Below are 21,589 nucleotides of genomic sequence, written 5' to 3' on the forward strand. Positions count from 1 at the left end.
GACTTAAAGGTGCATTTCTGGCGAATCGTCCATCATTTTCTTGTTTCTATGGATATGCCATTGCTCTGTCTAGAATTTTCCACAGTATGGCATTAAACAGCTTACATGAATTCAGTTACAGGTGGTTTTAGAGCTCAAAAATACCTAGAACAACACACATTCTGACTGTGACCTGGTCTGGTTTGGTCTCCATGAAGAAAGACAGGTTTAATACCACACTGTGAAACATTCCAGACAAAGCAGTAACATCTCTATGAAGGCATCTGATGGGCCCTCCCCCAGAAAAGTTGCACCTTTAATGCTCACAACAGTCAGTTTTGCGTAATACAGGACCCTTAAACCTTTTCGCTAATCTAAAATCAACACACATAAAACTCCCGTCTCACCTCACAGGCTGCTGTTGTGGATGCCTAGCGATGCCGTGCGCGTCAGCATGAAGCTCTCGGTGCACTGCTGGCTGCTGGCTGACGGCGACCTGCGCGGTGACCTCTGGAAGCGTCCCCGGCGGCTGAAGTAGCTCCCGGCGGACCACGTGCGCTTGTGTTTGCGTAGGTACTCCTTGTAGTTCTTGGTGAGCAGCGTGTAGAGGAAGGGGTTGATGCAGGAGTTGGAGTAGGTCAGGCACGTGGTCAGGTAGTTGATGTTGCGTTTGGCGCGGTTGGACAAAGACAGGGACGGGTGGAACTGGCACAGGAGCTGCCACACCCAGAAGGGCAGGAAGCAGGCCCAGAAGAGGAGCACGATGGTGAAGATCAGATACAGCACCTGGACATACACAGGGGACAGATACATGTTTAAAGTGAGCTAGAGAGAAAATCAGGACTATGTATTTGATTCTTAAATTGTTGCAGAGATTTTGAAATGTTATCCAAAATACACAGTCAAAGTTTAATGACTTTCAGGGTTCATACGGTCATGGAAATTGTGGAAAAGTCATGGAAATTTTGTATCTCTTTCACACAACCAGCATTCTGTGAAGTTCTCATTAGGCTATTATGATTATTTCTGAACGTCTGCGCCTTTTGTTTAAATGACAATTTCAGTCACTCATATTACTGCAATACCTTACCGCTTCTGTATCACTGCCTATGGGTGTGGTCGTGGGTGTTCTGGTGAGGCTCTCCAAGTCCAACACGCGAAACATAATAATACGCTTTAAGTTCAGACGTAATGTCAAATCCGAGGTCCAAGTAAGAGTAGATAAGAGAAGATAATCGAACGCAGGGTTAGACTGATATTTTCTTGTTTGTGGAGGAAATTATTAGCCAGGCTAGCGCCACCTAGTGTCTCCACTCAAGTTCATTTCTCTCCAGTGACTAGTTCAGGAATCAGAATACACTAAAGTTGTAGATCACGCACCGGCCAATCAGTGAAGAGCTGTGAAGCCGTGACGTCAAACTCGTCGCGCCTGTCTGGGTCCCTTTTGTGGAACAGCACAACAGTAAACAAAGCATCGAGATGGATGTAGACGAAGACAGACATTCTGTGTTGGCAACGATTCCCAAGATTGAGGATTTAAACCCTCTCCAGGCAGGCGTTGCAGATGTGCAACAGCTAAATGCCAATTACCTACTTACTCCACATCTATATTTTCTGAGCCTTTTTTACTCAGGAGCCTTTTTTCACATCCATGCTGATAAACGTGGACGATGCAGACTGTGTAAGAATGGCTACACGCAAACGGCCTGCCAGAAGTGCAAAATACTTTTATGCTTTACAAAGGATTGTTTCTTGGAGTACCACACAAAAAGTGATCTATACCAAGTTGTTTTCATTCTGTTCTGCCCACTGTAAAGCTGTTACACTGTGCTTTATGTTTTCATTGTTATGATAAGTGGTATGCAAATAAAGTTAGCGTTCATATCATTTTCAGTCTTTAGTGTTAATTTACCACACCGGACCAATGTTGCAAATCTGCCAGAAGGTCTCTCTCAAAAAAAAGTCAGGATTGTACATTACTACCCCATATAATAATTTTCCCCAAATATCAGATTTTTCCTGTTACTAAAAATGTATTTGAGCCTGTTAAAATAGATGACAATAAATGCACTGACAGGATTTTGAATGTTAAAAAACTATAATACCAAAACCATAAGTTGAGTTGAAAGGGTTCACATTTCATATTTAGCCCAAAAAGTCTGATCAATTCTACACATGTAGGTGCCGTAAAGTCATGGAAAATTTACTTTAGGTCATAAAAAAGTGATGGAAATTTGGTCAGTGAAAGAGTGGGAACCCTGGACTTTTCTGACAGACCCCCAAAACAACCCCAAAGATGTGATAGTTGTCCACTGAATGAGTAGGATATGTAGACTTTCAATTTGAAATGTTGTAAACGTGACCCAGATACATGGTAAACACATGTTCAGATATTTATTTTACTTACACTTGTTCTTAATTACACTGGAAATGACAGACAAGTTGTTTATGTTACGTTGACAGTTCCAATGCTGAAATACAGTTGGTTCAAAGCTAAAATGCCTCCCTCTGATCTGAACGGTCACTCCCTAAACCCCAGCATCTGCAGCAGACATGAGTCAGTGCTAGTGCAGCCTGTGCAGCTCAAGGAGGGAGTTCTGGAGGTTCTGAGCTTTCACATGAGGCCTGTCCATAAACTGAGAATGACCATGTGTTCTGAATTAAAAAGTTCAGAATTAAAATATTCTCCTTCAAGTTTACATGGAAATAATAATTGTGAATTGAGGTTTACATGGAAAATCACCTTTATTTAATTCTGCTCAGCGTCTGGGGGTCATTAAGGGTTTTGATTGGACAGGGACGAAGACCGAAGACCGACCGAAACACACACTTCAGCTGCTACCGGCTTTTTTGTCATGTCGGTTTGTTGTTACGCCAAAGACACAAACATGATCCAAACTTTTTTCGCAGTCGTTCCAATGATAATGAAGTAGCAGGTCAAGAATTCTCTCGTCACGCTTTACGTCTGTCAACTGAGGAAGAGAAAGGAAGAGGGTCGGAGAAGAGAGGAAGAAGGTAGAGCCCTGCACTGCCGCGGGACCCGACGCAAAACAGTGCGATGCGGGACACATTTTGAAAGCTCATCGTGTGCATAGGCAGGAGCGGGTGGGATGATAACCTGCAGTCCTGCAAACTAAATATGAGAGTAAAGTAAAATGTACAAATGATTCATCTATGCCTATCATACATCATTTGTGCTGGATATTTTATTTGGCATTAATAAAAAAACATTTTAAGCAGCTGTTAGCGTGTTCCGTGGAAAATGATGACTGGAATCGATCGATTAAAATCACACAGAATTTATTCTCTATTTCACAAGGTGTCAAACATACGGCCCGGGGGCCAGATCCGGCCCTCCAAGACCTTTAATCTTATATTTTCTATTAAAATCTTGTTAATTTTCTGCAGTGTTTATCACAGCAGTGTCTCCAGTGCCTCTGTACGTGGCCCCTCCCACCAGAGCAGCACAAATGAAGACTTGTCTCTTTCCAAACGCTCTTAAAGGACGATCGTTTTGACTGTTGACCGTGACACCCTCATCAGAAAAATGTCCAACATGAGAAAAGTGGAGCCGAGTGCAGGATTTTCCAAGAAAAATTGACTTATTCCTATTTACATACAAGTTCATGTTAAAACATTGTGTTGAAATTACATTTTTCTTAAAGTTTCAGGTTGTTCATAATATTATAATATTTTGTAAAAGAAAGAGTTCATCAATTAAAAAAGATTTCTGTAATAGATTTGTGTTTCTCTGCACAAATATTTGAACTTATTGTTATTTTGGGGGTTTATATGTCATGAGTTTTCTGATCCGGCCCCTTTGGGATCAAAGTAGGTTGAATACGGCCCCCGGAACAAAATGAGTTTGACACCCCTGATCTATTTAATACAATTCTGATACAGAGCTCTGGGTCAAATCACTGTCCCTGATGGCCTACAGCTACACAGGACTTATATCAGGCGGTCTGAACGCCTGAGTTTCCCTCAACCCAAAAATATAAAACAACAACATGAATATGCAAATGATATGTTGAGCAAGTTCACGCCTTGGATCCTCCCTGAAGCCTCTCCGTTTATGGGGATGACCACCAGATTTCAATTTTAGCCAGGTCTGTTTAGTCTTGGTGCTAGCCAGGATGACCCCACGTCAGCTGCTCTGTAAAGAATGTCCTTAATAGTACACAACCTTCACAGCAGTATCTTTAAAAACATATATATCAGATTTCAGTGGTTAAACATTAACTCATTGTCGACTTCATTAACAATATATAATTTCAGTTTTTAATAACTGCATGTGGTACACGACACTTTATTACTTGATACAACCTTCACAGCCTGAACTTGCGGATGTGGTCTAATCTTGGATACATTTTAGACATTTCCTTTCCGCTTCTCTGTGTTTGACAGAGCTTAAGAAAGCGAACGTCCCCATCTTGTGGGATTTGTGGACAGAAGCAGGAATCTTACAAAAATTAAATTACATTTCTTTGTGGGCCGGAGCGGGACTGAAAATTCTGTTCCGCGCAGACTTCTAGAAAAGACAAACTGAGTCAACGGCTGCTCTACCTCAGCCCGCTCCCAAATCCAAAGAGAAGTGGATGAAAGTCCGAAGCCAGGACTGGTGGAACCGGATCGTCTGGATCGCGTCAGAACGGCGACCCAACGAGCATGTGCTGAACAACCGGGATTATTTTTAAGAAGAATAAACGTTTAAATGATCGTGGAATAAATTAATTTGGCTTTAAAATCGGAATAAACCACCTACTTACTTCAGAATTAAGTTGAATTCCGAATAATCATTTTCATTGCGAGTTAAGTGTTCACATTGTCTTTTTAAAGCGGAATAAATTTTTACTCAGAATTAAATTACTTTTATTTGGAATTAAAGCTCTCATGTAAACGTGGCAAATGAGACAAACTTGGATGTGTTGCTAAAGGTTAAAGTCATCGTATGTCCATGTTTTTTCACCGTTGTTCCTCGTCTTGATTAAGCCCCGTGTGCGCCTCATTATTTTTACGAGCAGCTTTAATAATAGCTTCCTTACATTGTGGTTCTCTCATATCTGCACAACTATATTTAACTCTGGCACGACGCTGGTTAAATGTGATAAACAATGGAGACAGTAATTAATGACATTCTCCATAGTCACACGCATCAGTCTGGTTATATATAGGTACGCACAAACAAAGCCGAGGGAGGGTACAACTGTGAAGGAACTGTACGTAAGATTTTGAGTTTAATTTCCATAAACATGACCTAACTTGTCCCCAGATATGAGGAAATATGTTCAAATTAAATATAGCTTCACTGATAACAATTGTAATCCTGATTTATTTAAACGATTGGACATGAAGGACATAATTTGGGTTTTAAATGTGCATTTGTAACTTTTGTAATTGCTTCATGTGGAATGTTTCGCAGTATGGTATTTAACTTTTGACAAAATTAGACCAAGTTACATGTAGGTCAGATCTGTGGAGAGGCAGTCGCTCACGGTCAATGAAACAAAGTCTGTGAATCATAAAGTGAAGATGCACTGATGGGGTGGGCCCTCTCTGCCTGCATCTTTTTCTTTCTCGTTTTACTGGTAAGAAGTGTTTCTTTGCCAGCTCAAATACCTCACTGATCAGGTTTTTGTTTTGTTTTTTTAAATGAAGCCATTTTTATGTACATACCTAGCTTAGTAATCGCACTTACTGTACTTGTATAGTGTACACTTGTGTATTTCAACTGCACTTGTAGGCAATTTGTACTTGTAGCTCGACTGTAAAATGTGTCTGCGCTCTCTCAGAAGATCTATATATTGTCCTGTTATCTCAGAGTACAATGTCTTGACTGTCAGTATTCTAGAGAATTTTGTTCCCTCAATATATCTGTATTTTTCGGACTATAAGTCACACTTTTTTCATGGTTTGGGTGGTCCTGCGATTTATAATCCAATGCGACTTATATGTAAAAATGTTGACACTGACAGCCATCAGAGGGCGCTCTAGTCTTGTGTGCTCCTGTACCACAGTCACTTCGCACTCTACTGCGCATGTCAACTGCAGAAGAAAGAGAAAGAACCACTGTCCTGTCTGGGATCATGTCAGTCGATCGCACCATTACTTCTGTATCAGTGACAATTTAACATTTAAACAAACATAAAGACTACTAAAACCATCCTGTCGGGATTCAGAAAGGCTGGAATAATTCTAACTGGAACTGATGCTGAGTCTGATGACAGCTACACAGAAGAGGAAGCGGCGCTCTGTTTACCTCCGGAGGTCACAGAGTTACTCAGAAGTGACATGGAGGATGAAGAATTGAATGGATTTAGTGATTTGGAGTGAGATGGAGAGTTTGGTAAACTTGTTCTGTTCCGTTGTTTATGTTATAGTTTATCTGAAGAACTGTTCATATGTGATGTTAACAGTCTGTTGTTCTCTCTTCTACTGTTATTACTAGAACTTGACTTTCAACATAAAATATCGGTTCCTGGTCTCTGATATTATAAAATATATTCCCCCCCAAAAGTGTGACTTATATATGTTTTTTCTTCTTCATTATGCATTTTTTGGCTGGTGTGACTTATACCCCGGAGCAACTTATAGTCCGAAAAATACAGTAATTTCAACAAGTTTCGGATTAGTCTGCAGGGCCTAACCTCTCCATTAGAAGACAGTGAAGACAGCCTGAATGTGCAGTACTGCAGTACCACAGTACACATGCAGTCCTGCAGTACCACAGAGGATCTCAACAGTCCTAATCAAACGTCTGTGTGTGAATCATAACTGCTCCTAACAACATTAAAGTTCTTATATTATGCATATACTAAATCTCCAAACATAGGAATATCTTGAAAAAGTTCTATATTTTTTGTTTGTCATTTCGGAAAGTCAAACCCATGTGAAATATTTCAAGAGATTATTTCTTACATTTTTATGACTGTGGTTTACAGATAATGAAAAATCTAAATTCTGTGTCTCAGAAAATTACATTAAAAATTATATAGAAAAATATTACATAGGCTCATCAGTTAATACAAAGGATATTTTAAACAGAAATGTCAGGTTTCTGAAAAGTATGTTCATTTCTATTAACTCAATACTAAATTGGGCCTCCATTTGGTATGAATTACTGCATCAGTGCCCTGTGGCATGGAGATGATCACCTGCACTGCTCAGATGCAATGGCCCCTGTTGCTTTGATATTTCATTCTATGTCATGAGTCTATATAATATATGGGTTTGACTTTTTGTGAGTGACAAAAAATATTGAACTTTTTCATGATATTCTAATTATCTGAGATGGACTAGTATATTAAACAGACTTGTGAGCTTAAGGCTCTGGCGACACAGGTTCAGCTGTGATTGAAGTACTTTTAAATACTTTAAAAACGCTGTGACTTTAAAGGTCCTACATTACGCAGAATTGATTCTCTTGAGCTTTTAGCCATGTTATAGGCGAGTTTCATTGTTGACAAAAGCGCGCGTTGCATGCTGGGAATTATTTTGGTCGGCGGCAAGAAACACTAATTCAACATGACGGACGGAGCGAGAAAACACGTAAAGGGTATTGATCCCGGTTATTTATCCACTCTAACGGCAGAGGACCCAAGACCATTTGACCAGAAATTGATCATAAGCATCGATGGAGCCAAATCACCCTTTTCAACCCCGACAAAGCCTGGACCAAACCAAATTTCTGGTCAGAATCGCCAAATATCTGGCCAAATATTCACTTGGGCGATATCCACAATGACTTGGTGGAAACTCCTGGGCCGTTCACAGCAGAAAAGATGAAAACCTCCAAGAGTCTCGATGTGTTGTTGAACTTGTTGGAGTCCACGGTTTGCGGATGTTTGAAAGGCCGTTTAATTCACCGTTAGCGGTTCTTTTTCACTCAGAATATGAAAAAGAAACATTTTCCTTCTTCCGTGCTTCTATTTGTGCATCCGATAATGCAGCAGGAATTTACCATTATCGGGGATAAATACGCGAGGTTACGCACTGTGTTTGACCGCTATCCTGTTTCTTGCCTCCGACCAAAATATTTCCCAGCATGCAACGCGGGCTTTTAATAACAATGACGTCAGCTGAAACTCGCCTATAACTTGCTACTTCCTCAAAAGTACGGAACTGTGTTTAATTTCATCCACAGATCTTTGAGTAATCCTTTGTTATTCATCTGTTTACATCTTCACTGCAGTTCCACCTTGTCATGTCATGAAGCTGTAGTTTTCAAGCTAACAGCTCCTTTAACCTTTTGTTCAGTAGAGGTGGGCAGTTCCAGAGCTGAAATGATCCAAATGCTTCTAGTGAAGAGCCTAAATATGCAGGTGTTTGTGTGTTAAATATGTGTGAAAGAAACAAAACAACTCCAGGTCTGTTTGTGATTAAGTGATCAGAAAACAATGTAATATGACCCCTTTAAGCCTAACCAACACCATTGCTGTACTGCAGGGCTGGGTATCATTCAGAAGTTGCCGATACGCTACATATCTTGATATATAGGCCACAATACTATTGATATATCTCAATACAGTGAGCTTTTGGGTCAATACGATATCTTGCAAATCAGTTCGATACAGTTCAATAAAAAATAAATCATGGCTGTGATACTAAAAGTCTTTTTTAATCCACTAGATTTGAGCAAAATTCATATGAAACACAAACGTTTTAATCATCAAAACAGTGAAAATGTCAAATGTGTCGCATAAACAAGTTTTCTTCCTCTGAACAAGTGACAAACCTGTAGCTCTGTAAGAAAATAATTGAGTAAAATACACCAAAAAATACTCTTGGCGATATATCGGTACAGCAATCCACGATATCGATACTGTACCATCACATTATATTGATATTTTAATATTTTTGCACACCCCTACTGTACTGTACCTTGTTTTTCTCTTCAGATTTTTGGATCGTCAAAAAGTTCGAACAATACATAGTGAATGGCAGGTTGTTTTCTTTCACTAAACCGTTTGTCTCGCTTGTAGGAGGATGTCAGGATAAATTTAGCCGTATCATTCAAGCGGGAGCCCCCCAACTGTTGAATCTGCATGTGCCGGAGAGTGGGAGTACACCACTTCTAATCTGGCAACACAATTTTGGGGACTTTTTTTCGTTTAAAGGTGCGTTGTGCAACTTTTCTATTCTATTGCTTTGTCTGGAATGTTTCAAAGTGTGGTATTAAACCTTTTTTTCTTCACGGAGACCAAGCCAAACCAATTTACAGGTCAGATCTGTGGAGAGGCGTCCACGCTCACAATCAGAATGTTGTTTTTCAAGGTATTTTTGAGCTATAAAACCACCTGTAATTGAATAAATGTAAGGTAGAATTGTGAAGCGTTCCAGGTGGAGCAGTGATCCAGTATCCATAGAAACAAGCAGCTGACGGATCCCCAATCAAAAAGTTACACAGTGCATCTTTAGGGCTGCAAGACTGAATGGACGCAATTAGCAAATAGTAAAGGCTGTAATTTTTTGTAGCAGCCAGTTTCACTTCATGGAAATCGTCTGACCTCGCAGCATTAGGATTTGTTCGATCGACAGTAGGTGTGTACTTTTTTTATATAACTAATCACTTTTTGCTCATGATGTATGTAATGTGCTGCTAACGGGGCTAACTGGTATATTAAGCTTTTCCAAAATCCCGTAGGAAGAAGGGCAGTAACGTCTTTCCCCTTGATGAAATTCACCAAACGTTCTCTTTGTTCCGCCTTTAAATCCTCGATCTTGGGAATCGTTGCCAACACAGAATGTCTGACTTCGTCTACATCCATCTCGACCGCTTTGTTTACTGTTGTGCTGTTCCACAAAAGGGACCCAGACAGGCGTGACGAGTTTATAGCTCTTCGCTGATTGGCCAGTCCGCGGTCTACAACTTCTGCGGTTCTTGCAAACCGTCTAGTGTATTCCAATTCCTGACCTAACCAGTGGAGAGAAATGAAATAGCTAATAATTTCCTCCACAAACAAGAAAATATCAGTGTAACCCTGCGTTCGATTATCTTCCGACTCCCACTTGGACCTCGGATTTGTCCAAGCTTGAAGAGTGTTATTATGTTTCGTAAGCAGTGATACGGACGTGGTAAGGTACTGCAGTAATATGAGTGACTGAAATTGTTATTTAAACCACCAAAGTGTCAAAACACAATTAAAACACTTCATATTTACTCGTCACAGTGAGCGTGTCCATCTAGTATTCTGACTCTGAATCCTTGCTCGGTCTACTTTTTCTGTTACTGAGTTCTGAGTCGCGCTTTCCCAGGAAAAGGGGCGTGTCGCTCGTGTCACTAGGCAATTTCCTCGACAAACCGACTTGGAAGGATAATCAAATGCAGGGTTACTCTACTACCTATTATCTAGATCTGCACAAACATGTTCCAAAATGTGATTCTTGTATTCGTTGCCATAAATCGCAAGTCAAAACATAAATCGCAAGTCAAAACATAAATCTCAAGTCAAAACATAAATCGCAAGTCAAATCTCACACAGCTCAGCCCAAGTGCATGAAGTTTCCATAAACTGTAATGTAAGAATAGTGTTACTTCAGTAAAATATCACTGCAGTATCAAGAATATACAGATGGGTCCGGTCAAGTGGTAACGAAGGGAAACGGGCAGATTTTTGACATTCAAATGTCTCTTATTCAGAAACTAGAGGGACTATTGAAATAAGTAAAGTATCAGAATGTAGGAAAGAGTTACACTCCAACAGGGTCAAGTTAAACCTGTGATATTCTTTCAAGTTGTTGACAAAAAAATTTAAAAACTCATGTCGGTAACGGAGGGAATGAAATATGCAGCACTTTTTGGGCAATAAATCCAAACAGTGATAACTCTTGGTTCTCACTTCCATATCCTTAACAAACTGGTTTGAATATTTGCTTCATATAGTTTTCTACCATATGGTACAAGATTAGGTTTGAAAAACCTCTTACTTTTTGAGTCATGAGATTTTTTATTAAGAAAGGTCATGGTAACAGAGGGAAAAGTAACGGAGGGAAAATTGTTCAAGTAGAAGGTGCAGGATTTTACATAATTTATCAGCTTTTTTCTTCCGAATACTTTAATATTACTTCAAAATGAAAGGAAACTATTTTCATTTTAAATACATTTTTTTTTTTTTTTTTTAAATCATGTACCTTCATCAACAGTTCAAAGATGGAACAACACAAGATATGATGAAATACATCCATTTATTGACATGATTTGCAGGTCTTTGAAATTTGGAAAATAATTTTTGTTCCATGTTTCATACATGGTCTGTTTAAAACATATGGAACTTTAGAACCAAAAATGGTACAGAAAAATGGTCAACAGTTTCATAAACTAGAGTACATATGTATCTGTTCAATACATTTTTATATCAGATGCATTAACTTGAATTTTTGGCCTTGCTGTTTACTTCTGCTTGACCGGGCCCAGATATTTGTACAGTAGTAGGAGATTGGAAATGTATAATCTTTGCTTCCTTCCATCCCCTTTTCAAACCACGCAGCTGTACTTTTGTTGTTATGTGAATTAAAAGTGCATTTCCCAAACCAAATGGACAGCGAGAACAAAACGGTTAGCACAGTTTGCAAATTGCGGGCGCTCCAGTGATTCAAATAATAATTTCCGTTGCAAACAATAACAGTTGTTTTGTCTCATCATGCCTCAGACCAGCTCACCCTGTCATTTGAGCTTCGATAAACATGTTGCGAAATGCATGGGATTCTTTTATTTGTTAGGCTGTTCGTTTTGGGCGGCAGTTACTCAGTTGGTAAGAGCGTTTGTCCACTGATCAGAAGGTTGGCGATGCGATTCCAGCTTCCGCAGATGAAAGCTGCTGTGTCTGTGTACCCTGGTGTCTGAATGTTGTTGTAAAGCGCTTTGAGTGCCTTGAAGATAAAAAGGCACTATAGAAAAATGTGTCCATTTACCACACTTATATCTCTCGAGTGTTAAACTGCACAACGTTTTAGAGTGTCCACCACCTGCACATTACCGCTCGAAATAGCCCAACAGTCTCACATTGAGCATCAGAGTTAGAGTTATTTGAACATTTAGTCTCCATACTCTCAGAACGTGTACATTTAACAAAGAAGGAAAGAAACTAAATTGTTAAAAACATTCAGTGTAGGAAGAAGGAGAGCTTACTTTAATCCTAAGTAAGTAAGTTTTTTTATTTTTTTATATAGCTCTTTTCACAGACATACCGTATTTTCCGGGCTATTAGGCGCTCTGGATTATAAGGTGCACTGTCATTAAATGGTCTATAGGTGAGTTTCAGCTGACGTCATTGTTATTAAAAGCCCGCGTTGCATGCTGGGAAACATTTTTGTCGGAGGCAAGAAACAGGATAGCGGTCAAACACAGTGCGTAACCTTGCGTATTTATCCCTGATAATGGTCAATTCCTGCTGCATTATCGGATGCACAAATAGAAGCACGGAAGAAGGAAAATGTCTTTTTCATATATTCTGAGTGAAAAGAACCACTAACAGCGAATTAAACGGCTTTCAAACATCCGCAGAGCAAACGTAGAAGATCCGAGCAAACCGTGGACTGCAACAAGTTCAACAACACATCGAGACTCTTGAAGTCTTTCATCTTTTCTGCTGTGAATGGCCCAGGAGTTTCCACCAAGTCATTGTGGATAATACCGAAGTGAATATTTGTCCAGGTAGTTGGCGATTCTGACCAGAAATTTGGTTTGGTCCAGGCTTTGTCAGGGTTGAAAAGGGTGATTTGGCTCCATCGATGCTTATGATCAATTTCTGGTCAAATGGTCTTGGGTCCTCTGCCGTTAGAGTGGATAAATAACCGGGATCAATGCCCTTTACGTGCTTTCTCGCTCCGTCGGTCTTGTTCAATTAGTGTTTCTTGCCGCCGACCAAAATAATTCCCAGCATGCAACGCTCGCTTTTGTCAACAATGAAACTCGCCTATTTTCGAACTTTTTTCACAATTAAAGTGCACCAGACTTTAAAGGAAACACAACAGTTGGATGGGTCAGTGGGACTTTGTTTGTCACGTTCACGGTGACTCTGGGCTTTGTTCAGTTGTGGCGTGTAGGGAGGGTGTGTCTGGGACCAACGGATTGTTGGTGTGTTCACAGTGACTCAGTTGTTCAGTTTGTGTCTAGAAGTGGCACATTGCACTCGCTTTTTTCGGTTCATTCCTCCGTTCCGTTCCTCGTCGGCGTGGAGTGATGAGTGTGGCTGCGGGTGTTTTTCACTGTGCGGTCGCTGTCTGCTCTGTGTGTGTTTTCGTGTTTTGCGGGTGATGCGGCTTTGTAGTTTACTGAAGTCGTGCTGGGACACCCGAGTGGATTAGGGTGCTCTGGATTGTGGGGCACGCAGTCATTTTTTTGATGGGGTTGGAGGCCCGGCCGGAAAATACGGTATGTCACAAAGAGTAGAGCATTTTTCAGTCACTTCATACCCTGGGGCAAACTGACTGAAGTGTGGCTGCCAATCTGCACCATCAGCAGTGTTGGGGAGTAACGGATTACAAGTACCAGAGTTACGTAATCAGAGTACAAATTCTGAGTAACTCTATTCGGTTACAGTTACGGTTTAAGTGAGTGGTAATTAGATTACAGTTACTTTGTTGAAATAAATAGATTACACTGTGGTATTTTCCTGTTTTCACATTTTGGGCTATATCCCTTTTTTTTTTTTCTCGGTAATTCCACTCATTGCCGGACACTAAACCAGGTCTAAACCAGGTCTAAACCAGGTCTAAACCAGGTCTAAACTAGGACTAAACCAGGACTAAACCGGGACTAAAACCAGGTCTAAACTAGGTCTAAACTAGGACTAAACCAGGACTAAACCGGGACTAAAACCAGGTCTAAACTAGGTCTAAACTAGGACTAAACCAGGACTAAAACCAGGTCTAAACTAGGACTAAACCAGGACTAAAACCAAGTCCAAACCAGGTCTAAACCAGGACAAAACCAGGTCTAAACTAGGACTAAACCAGGACTAAACCAGGACTAAACTAGGTCTAAACCAGGACTAAACCAGGACTAAAACCAGGTCTAAACTAGGACTAAACCAGGACTAAAACCAGGTCTAAACTGGATCCAAACCAGGTCTAAACCAGATCTAAACCAGGACTAAACCAAGACTAAACCAGGACTAAACCAGGTCTAAACTGGGTCCAAACCAGGTCTAAACCAGGACTAAAACCAGGTCTAAACTAGGACTAAACCAGGACTAAAACCAGGTCTAAAACCAGGTCTAAACTGGGTCCAAACCAGGTCTAAACCAGATCTAAACCAGGACTAAAGCAAGACTAAACCAGGACTAAACCAGGTCTAAACCATGTCTCAAACGGGATTTAACAGGACTAAACCATGCTGCGTGGACCGTGCCTCCTCCTCCTCTTCTATCAATACTATTTTTAATTTGGTTAAGTAAAAACTGGGCTTTTTATTTTCTTTTATCAGACAAAACTTCTTATGTTACGATATCCGAGTCTTTGCTTCTCCAGCAAACCAAGTAATCCAAAATATTCAGATTACGTTGCGGCCCTCAAACTAATTTTTCTTGGCTTCCAGGTGAATTGGCCTAAATTACCTCTTTTCTCCAAGTTTTTTTTGAAAATCTACCTTGATAAAGTGAATATTGAATATTTAGTGTGTGGTTTTAAGGATCTTAGCATGAATATAGACTGATGGCTCATTCTAACGCGTTAAACATGCACATATTTCAATTATTCACTGTACTGAGCATCAGTCTATGGCCCTCGATCAGCCCTCTGCTTCATCTGTGCTTAGATATGTGACCCTTGTTGAAAAAAGTTTGGACACCCCTGCTTTAGAAAAAAAAAATATATATATATATATATATATATAATATACTTCTACATTACATATACACACAAGTTTTTAATAACAATTCATTAATATCTGCTTTCCTGGTGGTACGTCTCTAAAAAGTTGCCTTAGTACATTTTTTCACAAAAGATTATTTATATATTTGCACATTTTTTCTCCAAATGCATTCCATAAATGTACTCCACTCATAGCCAAACTCATTTGTCAAACTGTTGTTCTTCTTTAATTGAACCTCATGTCTTCGTCCACAACCCCTTTGTCTCTCTTTGAATGGATTTAATATGTTGTTTGGTAGAAAGTTATTCCTTGCGTGAAACATTTTCAAAGCAGTTTTATATTTTACTAACTCAAATAACTTTAAGACTTTTGCCTGTGATATAAAAAGTGGCTTCAGGGTGGTGTTGCATGTATCTGTGTCTGTTTTATTTTTACCTGTGCTTTTATTGCTAAATAAAAACACACACAGATGTACACAGATCTGACCTGCTTGTCTCCATGGAGATGTAGAAATATGGTATTAAAGCATACTTCATCCTGGGTGTGTTTAAAAAGGGTGAATTAAAGGTACACGACGCAACTTTTATCGTCTCCATGGAGATGTTCTTGCCTTACCTGGAATGTTCCGCGGTATGCCATAAAACGTATCTATCTCTTATTAAGTGAAATGGCAGGAATGTTATTGCTCAAAAATACCTTAAAAACATTCATTCTCATATTCAGCGTAGTCGCCTCTCCGCAGATATTACCTGTAAGGCCTTGTGGTGTCACCTACTTGTTTCTTTGTAAATTGACACGTTTAATGCTATGCTGTGCAACATTTCAGATAAAGCAAAGATGTCTCCAAGGAAACAAGCAGTTGGCGGCCCTGTTAGGATAAATAACTAGGCTGAGGTGGTGTATAACTACTGCTATGATGTAACTCAGTGGTGCTCAATACGTCGATTACGATCTACCAGTCGATCTCCAAGCTCGTGTGGGCAGATCACAGTGTCGGAGGACTCGTCTCGGACTCGATCGCATTTGGACTCGGTCTAGTCTGTTACTCCAGGTCTGACACTCGACAAGTTCGATCATATTTCATTATTGCCTCTGGTGTCAGGCAGTAAACTTGTACCGGTGTGCAGGGGCGTGCGGGAGTGTGCGGGGGCGTCTCTCTGTAGCCTGTGCTTTTATTTCAACCCGTGGATAATGTGTGGCACATCACAAACTCACACGCTCCCTGTGCGTGCCTTGTCCACAACAGCGTGTGTCCTCGTGTACCAGTGTGTTTCACAGGGCAGGTGAAACTTTTTCAAACATCCTGTCTGTTCATCTGCGTCACGTCAGCGCGTCGCTCCTCACCTTTTCACTCTCTCTCTCTCCTCCCCGTGTCCAGCACACAGACTCCTCCTCAATCTCATTAGAAGAACAAGACAAAATGTGAAGCAAAAACTAAACTAAATGTATGTTCCAGTGTTGGCACAAAGGAGCCTACAGCACAGAAGGGCCCGGTCAAGCAGAAGTAAACAGCAAGGCCAAAAATTCAAGTTAATGCATCTGATATAAAAATGTATTCAACAGATAGATAAACAGTTTCATAAACTAGAGTACATATACTTTTTTCTGTATCATTTTTGGTTCTAAAGTTCCATCCGTTTTAAAACAGACCATGTATGAAACATGGAACAAAATTATTTCCCAAATTTCAAAGACCTGCAAATCATGTCAATAAATTGATGTATTTCATCATATCTTGTGTTATTCCATCTTTGAACTGTTGATGAAGGTACATGATTTAAAAAAAAGTATTTAAAATGATAAAAATTTGCTTGGAAGGACTGACATATTTTATAGAAATAGTTTCCTTTTATTTTGAAGTAATATTAAAGTATTCAGAAGAAAAAAGATGACAAATTATGCAAATCCATGCACCTTCTACTTGCTTGTGTAACCCACGCAAGTGAAAGTGCCCACCCCCTGTGACCGCGCCCACCAATAAGCCCGAAACGCCATATTACCCAGAATGCCTCTCACCACTTCCTGCTCTGATGCTCCTGCTGCCGCTCACTGTGGCTGTGCGCTGCTCGGGCTCTGGAGTCGGCTGCTCCGTGATCGCTCCAGATATCAACCTCTACTACTACTATTTCTACGTCTACTTCAACATGTTCAACCCTCCGCTCAGCGGTGAGTCATGTTGTTAAAAATCGCTCGTTCAAACTGTCACCACCCTAATTTATGTATTTTTACACCCGTTTTGGTGTTTATTTGTTTGTTTGTTGTTGAATGTAATGAATGAATGTAGCTACATAATTTGATATTGTTGTGCAACTGTTTATATTCTAATGGAATGCCTGAAAGGTAAATTAATTTAAAGGTGCACTGAATTTTGATACATTGAAATGTTATCCGAATGATGACAAATTTATTTATTAATCATGTTATTGCAATTGATGCTGTTGTAAACCACAATTGTGAAGTTTAGTTTGTAGCTTGTATGCTATTTATTATAAAACTGAATGTAATTTGGTTTTTCCTTTTTGACCTTGAGCAGGTCAGTTTTTTTTTTCCCCTCCCTTTGGGACAACCACTCAACTTCTACCACAAGGTGGGGTATTCAGAGCTCGCCATCACAGACTCACAGCTGAGGTGTTGGAGATCGAGCTACATATATATTTTTCACTCTATTTCACCAGATCTAAATTTCAAGAAAGACTTTTAAGAACTTTGATTCTCAGTCAATACGACTAGTGGACTAAAACTAAAAGAAAGACTCTCAAGAACTTTGATTCTCAGTCAGTACGACTAGTGGACTAAACCCCCCAAAAGACAATATACGATCTCACAGGACTCTCAGTTGAACTGAAGTTGTTTGTTTGGTTGTTTTTGTTTTGTTTTTCTTTGCTTATTATGTCATATCTGTCCTATTTATAATACATATATATATCAAAAGCATAAATAAGTCTGTATTCTATGGTTATTATTATTATTATTTCCAACTTAAAAATATAATACAGTTTCTCATATTATAAACTTTAATGTGTGTCCGCTCTTTCATTCACTTACCCTATGGCTCTTCAGCGAATCTACTTCTGAACAACTTAATATTGTAGTCAGACCGCCAAGCCAACTACACGTTACACTTGCACAATTTTCCCTCCGTTACTTTTCCCTCCGTTACCATGACCTTTCTTAATAAAAAATCTCATTACTCAAAAAGTCAGAGGTTTTTCAACCTAATCTTGTACCATATGGTAGAAAACTATATGAAGCAAATATTCAAACCAGTTTGTTAAGGATATGGAAGTGAGAACCAAGAGTTATCACTGTTTGGATTTATTGCCCAAAAAGTGCTGCATATTTCATTCCCTCCGTTACCGACATGAGTTTTTAAATTTTTTGTCAACAACTTGAAAGAATATCACAGGTTTAACTTGACCCTGTTGGAGTGTAACTCTTTCCTACATTCTGATACTTTACTTATTTCAATAGTTCCTCTAGTTTCTGAATAAGAGACATTTGAATGTCAAAAATCTGCCCCTGTTTCCTTTCGTTACCACTTGACCGGACCCAGAACAGAACTACCGCGACATGTGGCTGAAGAGGCACAAAGTCTAAACCACGGTCGCCTCCCACTATAGTTTGCGTATAAAAGTGATTGTATCGGCGTAAATATTCAGTCTCTGCATGGGAATGTCAGCGCAGACTCCTTGTACAAATATGACTTTGGAATAATTTAATTATCTGGACTTTATTTCTGTTTCAAGTGTAATTTTTATCTCAGCAGAAACTAACAAACACACGAGGAAATGGTTGTTCTCCTCAACAGCCCCTCCACCAGAAAAGTTCACTTTTTTTTTCTAGCTTTCTACCATGTTATAAAGTTGCCCCCTTAGATGTTATCTGTGCATGTTTGAGTAATCTAGTGATCTCTCCTGGGCCCTATTCAAACCCTCTTTAGGGTTAGGAGTGAGATTCTATGCAAAGTTTGGCCCGCAAGCCTATGTCACCCACGCTCCCACACGACAGTTCTCCGTAAATATACAAAAACATGATACAAAACTGTACACAACGACTTCACAAACCTGCGCTCTGAAGGGGGAGTGACTTAGCACGGGGAGTAAAGTGAGAGGAGATTCATAAACAAAACTGAAACGTATTAAACATGCTCATGGTTTTCGCCAAATATAGCATTTCAAAACAATAAAAGGTAACACGGTGATCTAAATATGTTAATACCTCATAGAAGTCCGTCATCTGCTTGTTTCTATGGATACCGGATCACTGCTCTGTCTGGAATGTTCCACAGTGTGACATTAAACAGCTTTGCCTTACATTTATTCGATTACAGGTGGTTTTATAGCTCAAAAATGCCTAGAAAAACAGGGATTCTGACTGAGGGACATCGCCTCTCCACAGATCTGACCTGTAACTTGGTCGGGTTTGGTCTCCATGATGATAGAAAGGTTTAATGCCATACTGTGAAACATTCCAGACAAAGCAATGACATTTCCGTGTAGACTCTGAGATGGATAAAGGATAAAAAAAAACGTGCCTTAACTTAAATTTAGAAACAGGATGTCGTGGCTTAAAGCAAAATGACAAAACCCACAGCAGGAATGAAAAAGTCCTTTAAACGTGAGGCCAGCGCCCCGAGTGTGAGTCATTACAGAAGGGCCAGCTCACATCCCATCAGACATCAGCCTCATTTATCCTACAGCCAATTTCCACCGCTGTAAAGTTGGACGAGCGCTTTTCTCATTTATTTTTGAACTCTTCTGAAGGAGAGCGGCGCTAAATGAAAGCGTCGATAAGAAGTCAGGCCTTTTGACTTCTGTTCTTATGACAGAGCTGAAGGCTGTGCATGTCCTCAGACCTTAAAAGAGGGAGTATTACACTTCTGTGTGTTATTCCTCATTCCCTTTGGTGTTATTCCTCATTCCCTTTGGTCTCCATGCTAAGTCACTCCCCCTTCAGAGCACTATTGGGTCAGGTCAAGCAGTAATGGGGGGGAAATGGGCAGATTTTTTACATTCAAATGTCTCTTATTCAGAAACTAGAGGGACTATTGAAATAAGTAAAGTATCAGAATGTAGGAAAGAGTTACACTCCAACAGGGTCAAGTTAAACCTGTGATATTCTTTCAAGTTGTTGACAAAAATTTTTAAAACTCATGTTGGTAACGGAGGGAATGAAATATGCAGCACTTTTTGGGCAAGTAGAAGGTGCATGATTTTGCATAATTTCTCAACTTTTTTCTTCCGAATACTTTAATATTACTTCAAAATGAAAGGAAATTATTTCTATAAAATATATCAGTCCTTCCAAGCAAATTTTTATCACTTTTAAATACTTTTTTTTTAATCATGTACCTTCATCAACAGTTCAAAGATGGAATAACACAAGATATGATGAAATACATCCATTTATTTACATGATTTTCAGGTCTTTGAAATTTGGGAAATAATTTTTGTTCCATGTTTCATACATGGTCTGTTTAAAACATATGGAACTTTAGAACCAAAAATGGTACAGAAAAAAGGTCAACAGTTTCATAAACTAGAGTACATATGTATCTGTTCAATACATTTTTATATCAGATGCATTAACTTGAGTTTTTGGCCTTGATGTTTACTTCTGCTTGACTGGGCCCTGTTACATTACAATCAGTGTGTATTTCATAATGAAACTACTGCACATATCATCAGGTTGGTGTAGTTGTACTGTAATAATTTGTATCCTGCTTTTGGGCGTTTATGAAAATGACTGTGTGTGAGCTTGGGTTTGTGAAAGAGATGTGGGTTCAGATAGGTGCAGGAGGGTTTGCTAGATTACTCAAACATCCGCAGCTTGTAAAACCTCTTCAGACATGTTTTTGATGAGGGAACATTATCACAAGGTAGAAAGTTGACTTTATATATATTTTTTGTTTTGTGCCAGTATGTAGGTTTTAGCAAAAAACAAACATAAGCAACTCAGACAAAGTCCTTCTCTGTCTCTGTGAACAGTTCCTCTCTTTCTCTGTGGACAGTCCTTCATCTTCTCTGTCTCTGTGCCTGTGGACAGTCCCTCTTTGTCTCTGTGGACAGTCCTTCTCTTTCTCTGTCTTTCTATATGTGGACAGTCCTTCGTTTTCTCTGTCTCTGTGCTGTGGACAGTCCTTCATCTTCTCTGTGTCTGTGGACAGTCCTTCTCTTTCTCTGTCTCTGTGCTGTGGACAGTCCTTCTCTTTCTCTGTCTCTGTGCTGTGGACTGAGGCTCCAACAATCCAAACACTTTTTCTCCTCACGATGAGGCTGAGCCCATGTTTTCATTGTGGCTCAGTTTGCGTCTGGTACGATGTTGCAGCGTGCACTTCAGTGCTCTGTATTGACTTGTCTTGTTTCACTCATTTACACTTATCTCTGATTATGAAGCCCCTTGTCGTCAAATAAACAGTGTTTTAAACCACAAAAAAACTGTGCAGTCATTTTCCCCAGGGGCTATGATCTGCCTGTGCTTGTGTTTCTCCACATCTGCTCCTAAACCCAGTGCAGCCCACAGCTCCCTGCCTGTGCCCTGTGCTCCGAACAGAGAACAGAGAGAGGACGAGTCACGAATCAGCGACTGCAGAGGGAAAGGAGGGATGTAAAGTTTATGTCGATCTCAGAATGAGAGATGGGACAGAAGGACATAAACAGAGAGAGATGGGTCTGGGGTCTGGTCATGATCTCTTCTCTGTAGATGATATTTGTGGGGACATGTCCACAGCCGTCGCACTTAAAGTCAGGCCTCTGTCTGAACTCTTCTCTACACCACACGCTCATACTGGCAGAGGAG

At 39.9% G+C, this 21,589-nt stretch overlaps 1 protein-coding gene across 1 annotated transcript in view; it reads right to left on the bottom strand.

Moving 5' to 3' along the window:
- LOC110173710 (urotensin-2 receptor) overlaps positions 1 to 21,589 on the bottom strand; it is a 162,037-nt gene that overhangs the window by 108,613 nt on the left and 31,835 nt on the right. Inside the window, exon 3 of the mRNA XM_055150629.1 lies at positions 387 to 765. Coding sequence (XP_055006604.1) covers positions 388 to 765 — 378 coding nt within the window. The 3' untranslated portion in view covers position 387. The remainder of the gene's footprint in view (positions 1 to 386; positions 766 to 21,589) is intronic.

This window comes from Boleophthalmus pectinirostris, unplaced genomic scaffold (assembly GCF_026225935.1).
Source record: "Boleophthalmus pectinirostris isolate CB_2022bp ecotype Guang Dong unplaced genomic scaffold, ASM2622593v1 HiC_scaffold_14, whole genome shotgun sequence".
Lineage (NCBI taxonomy): Eukaryota > Metazoa > Chordata > Actinopteri > Gobiiformes > Gobiidae > Boleophthalmus > Boleophthalmus pectinirostris.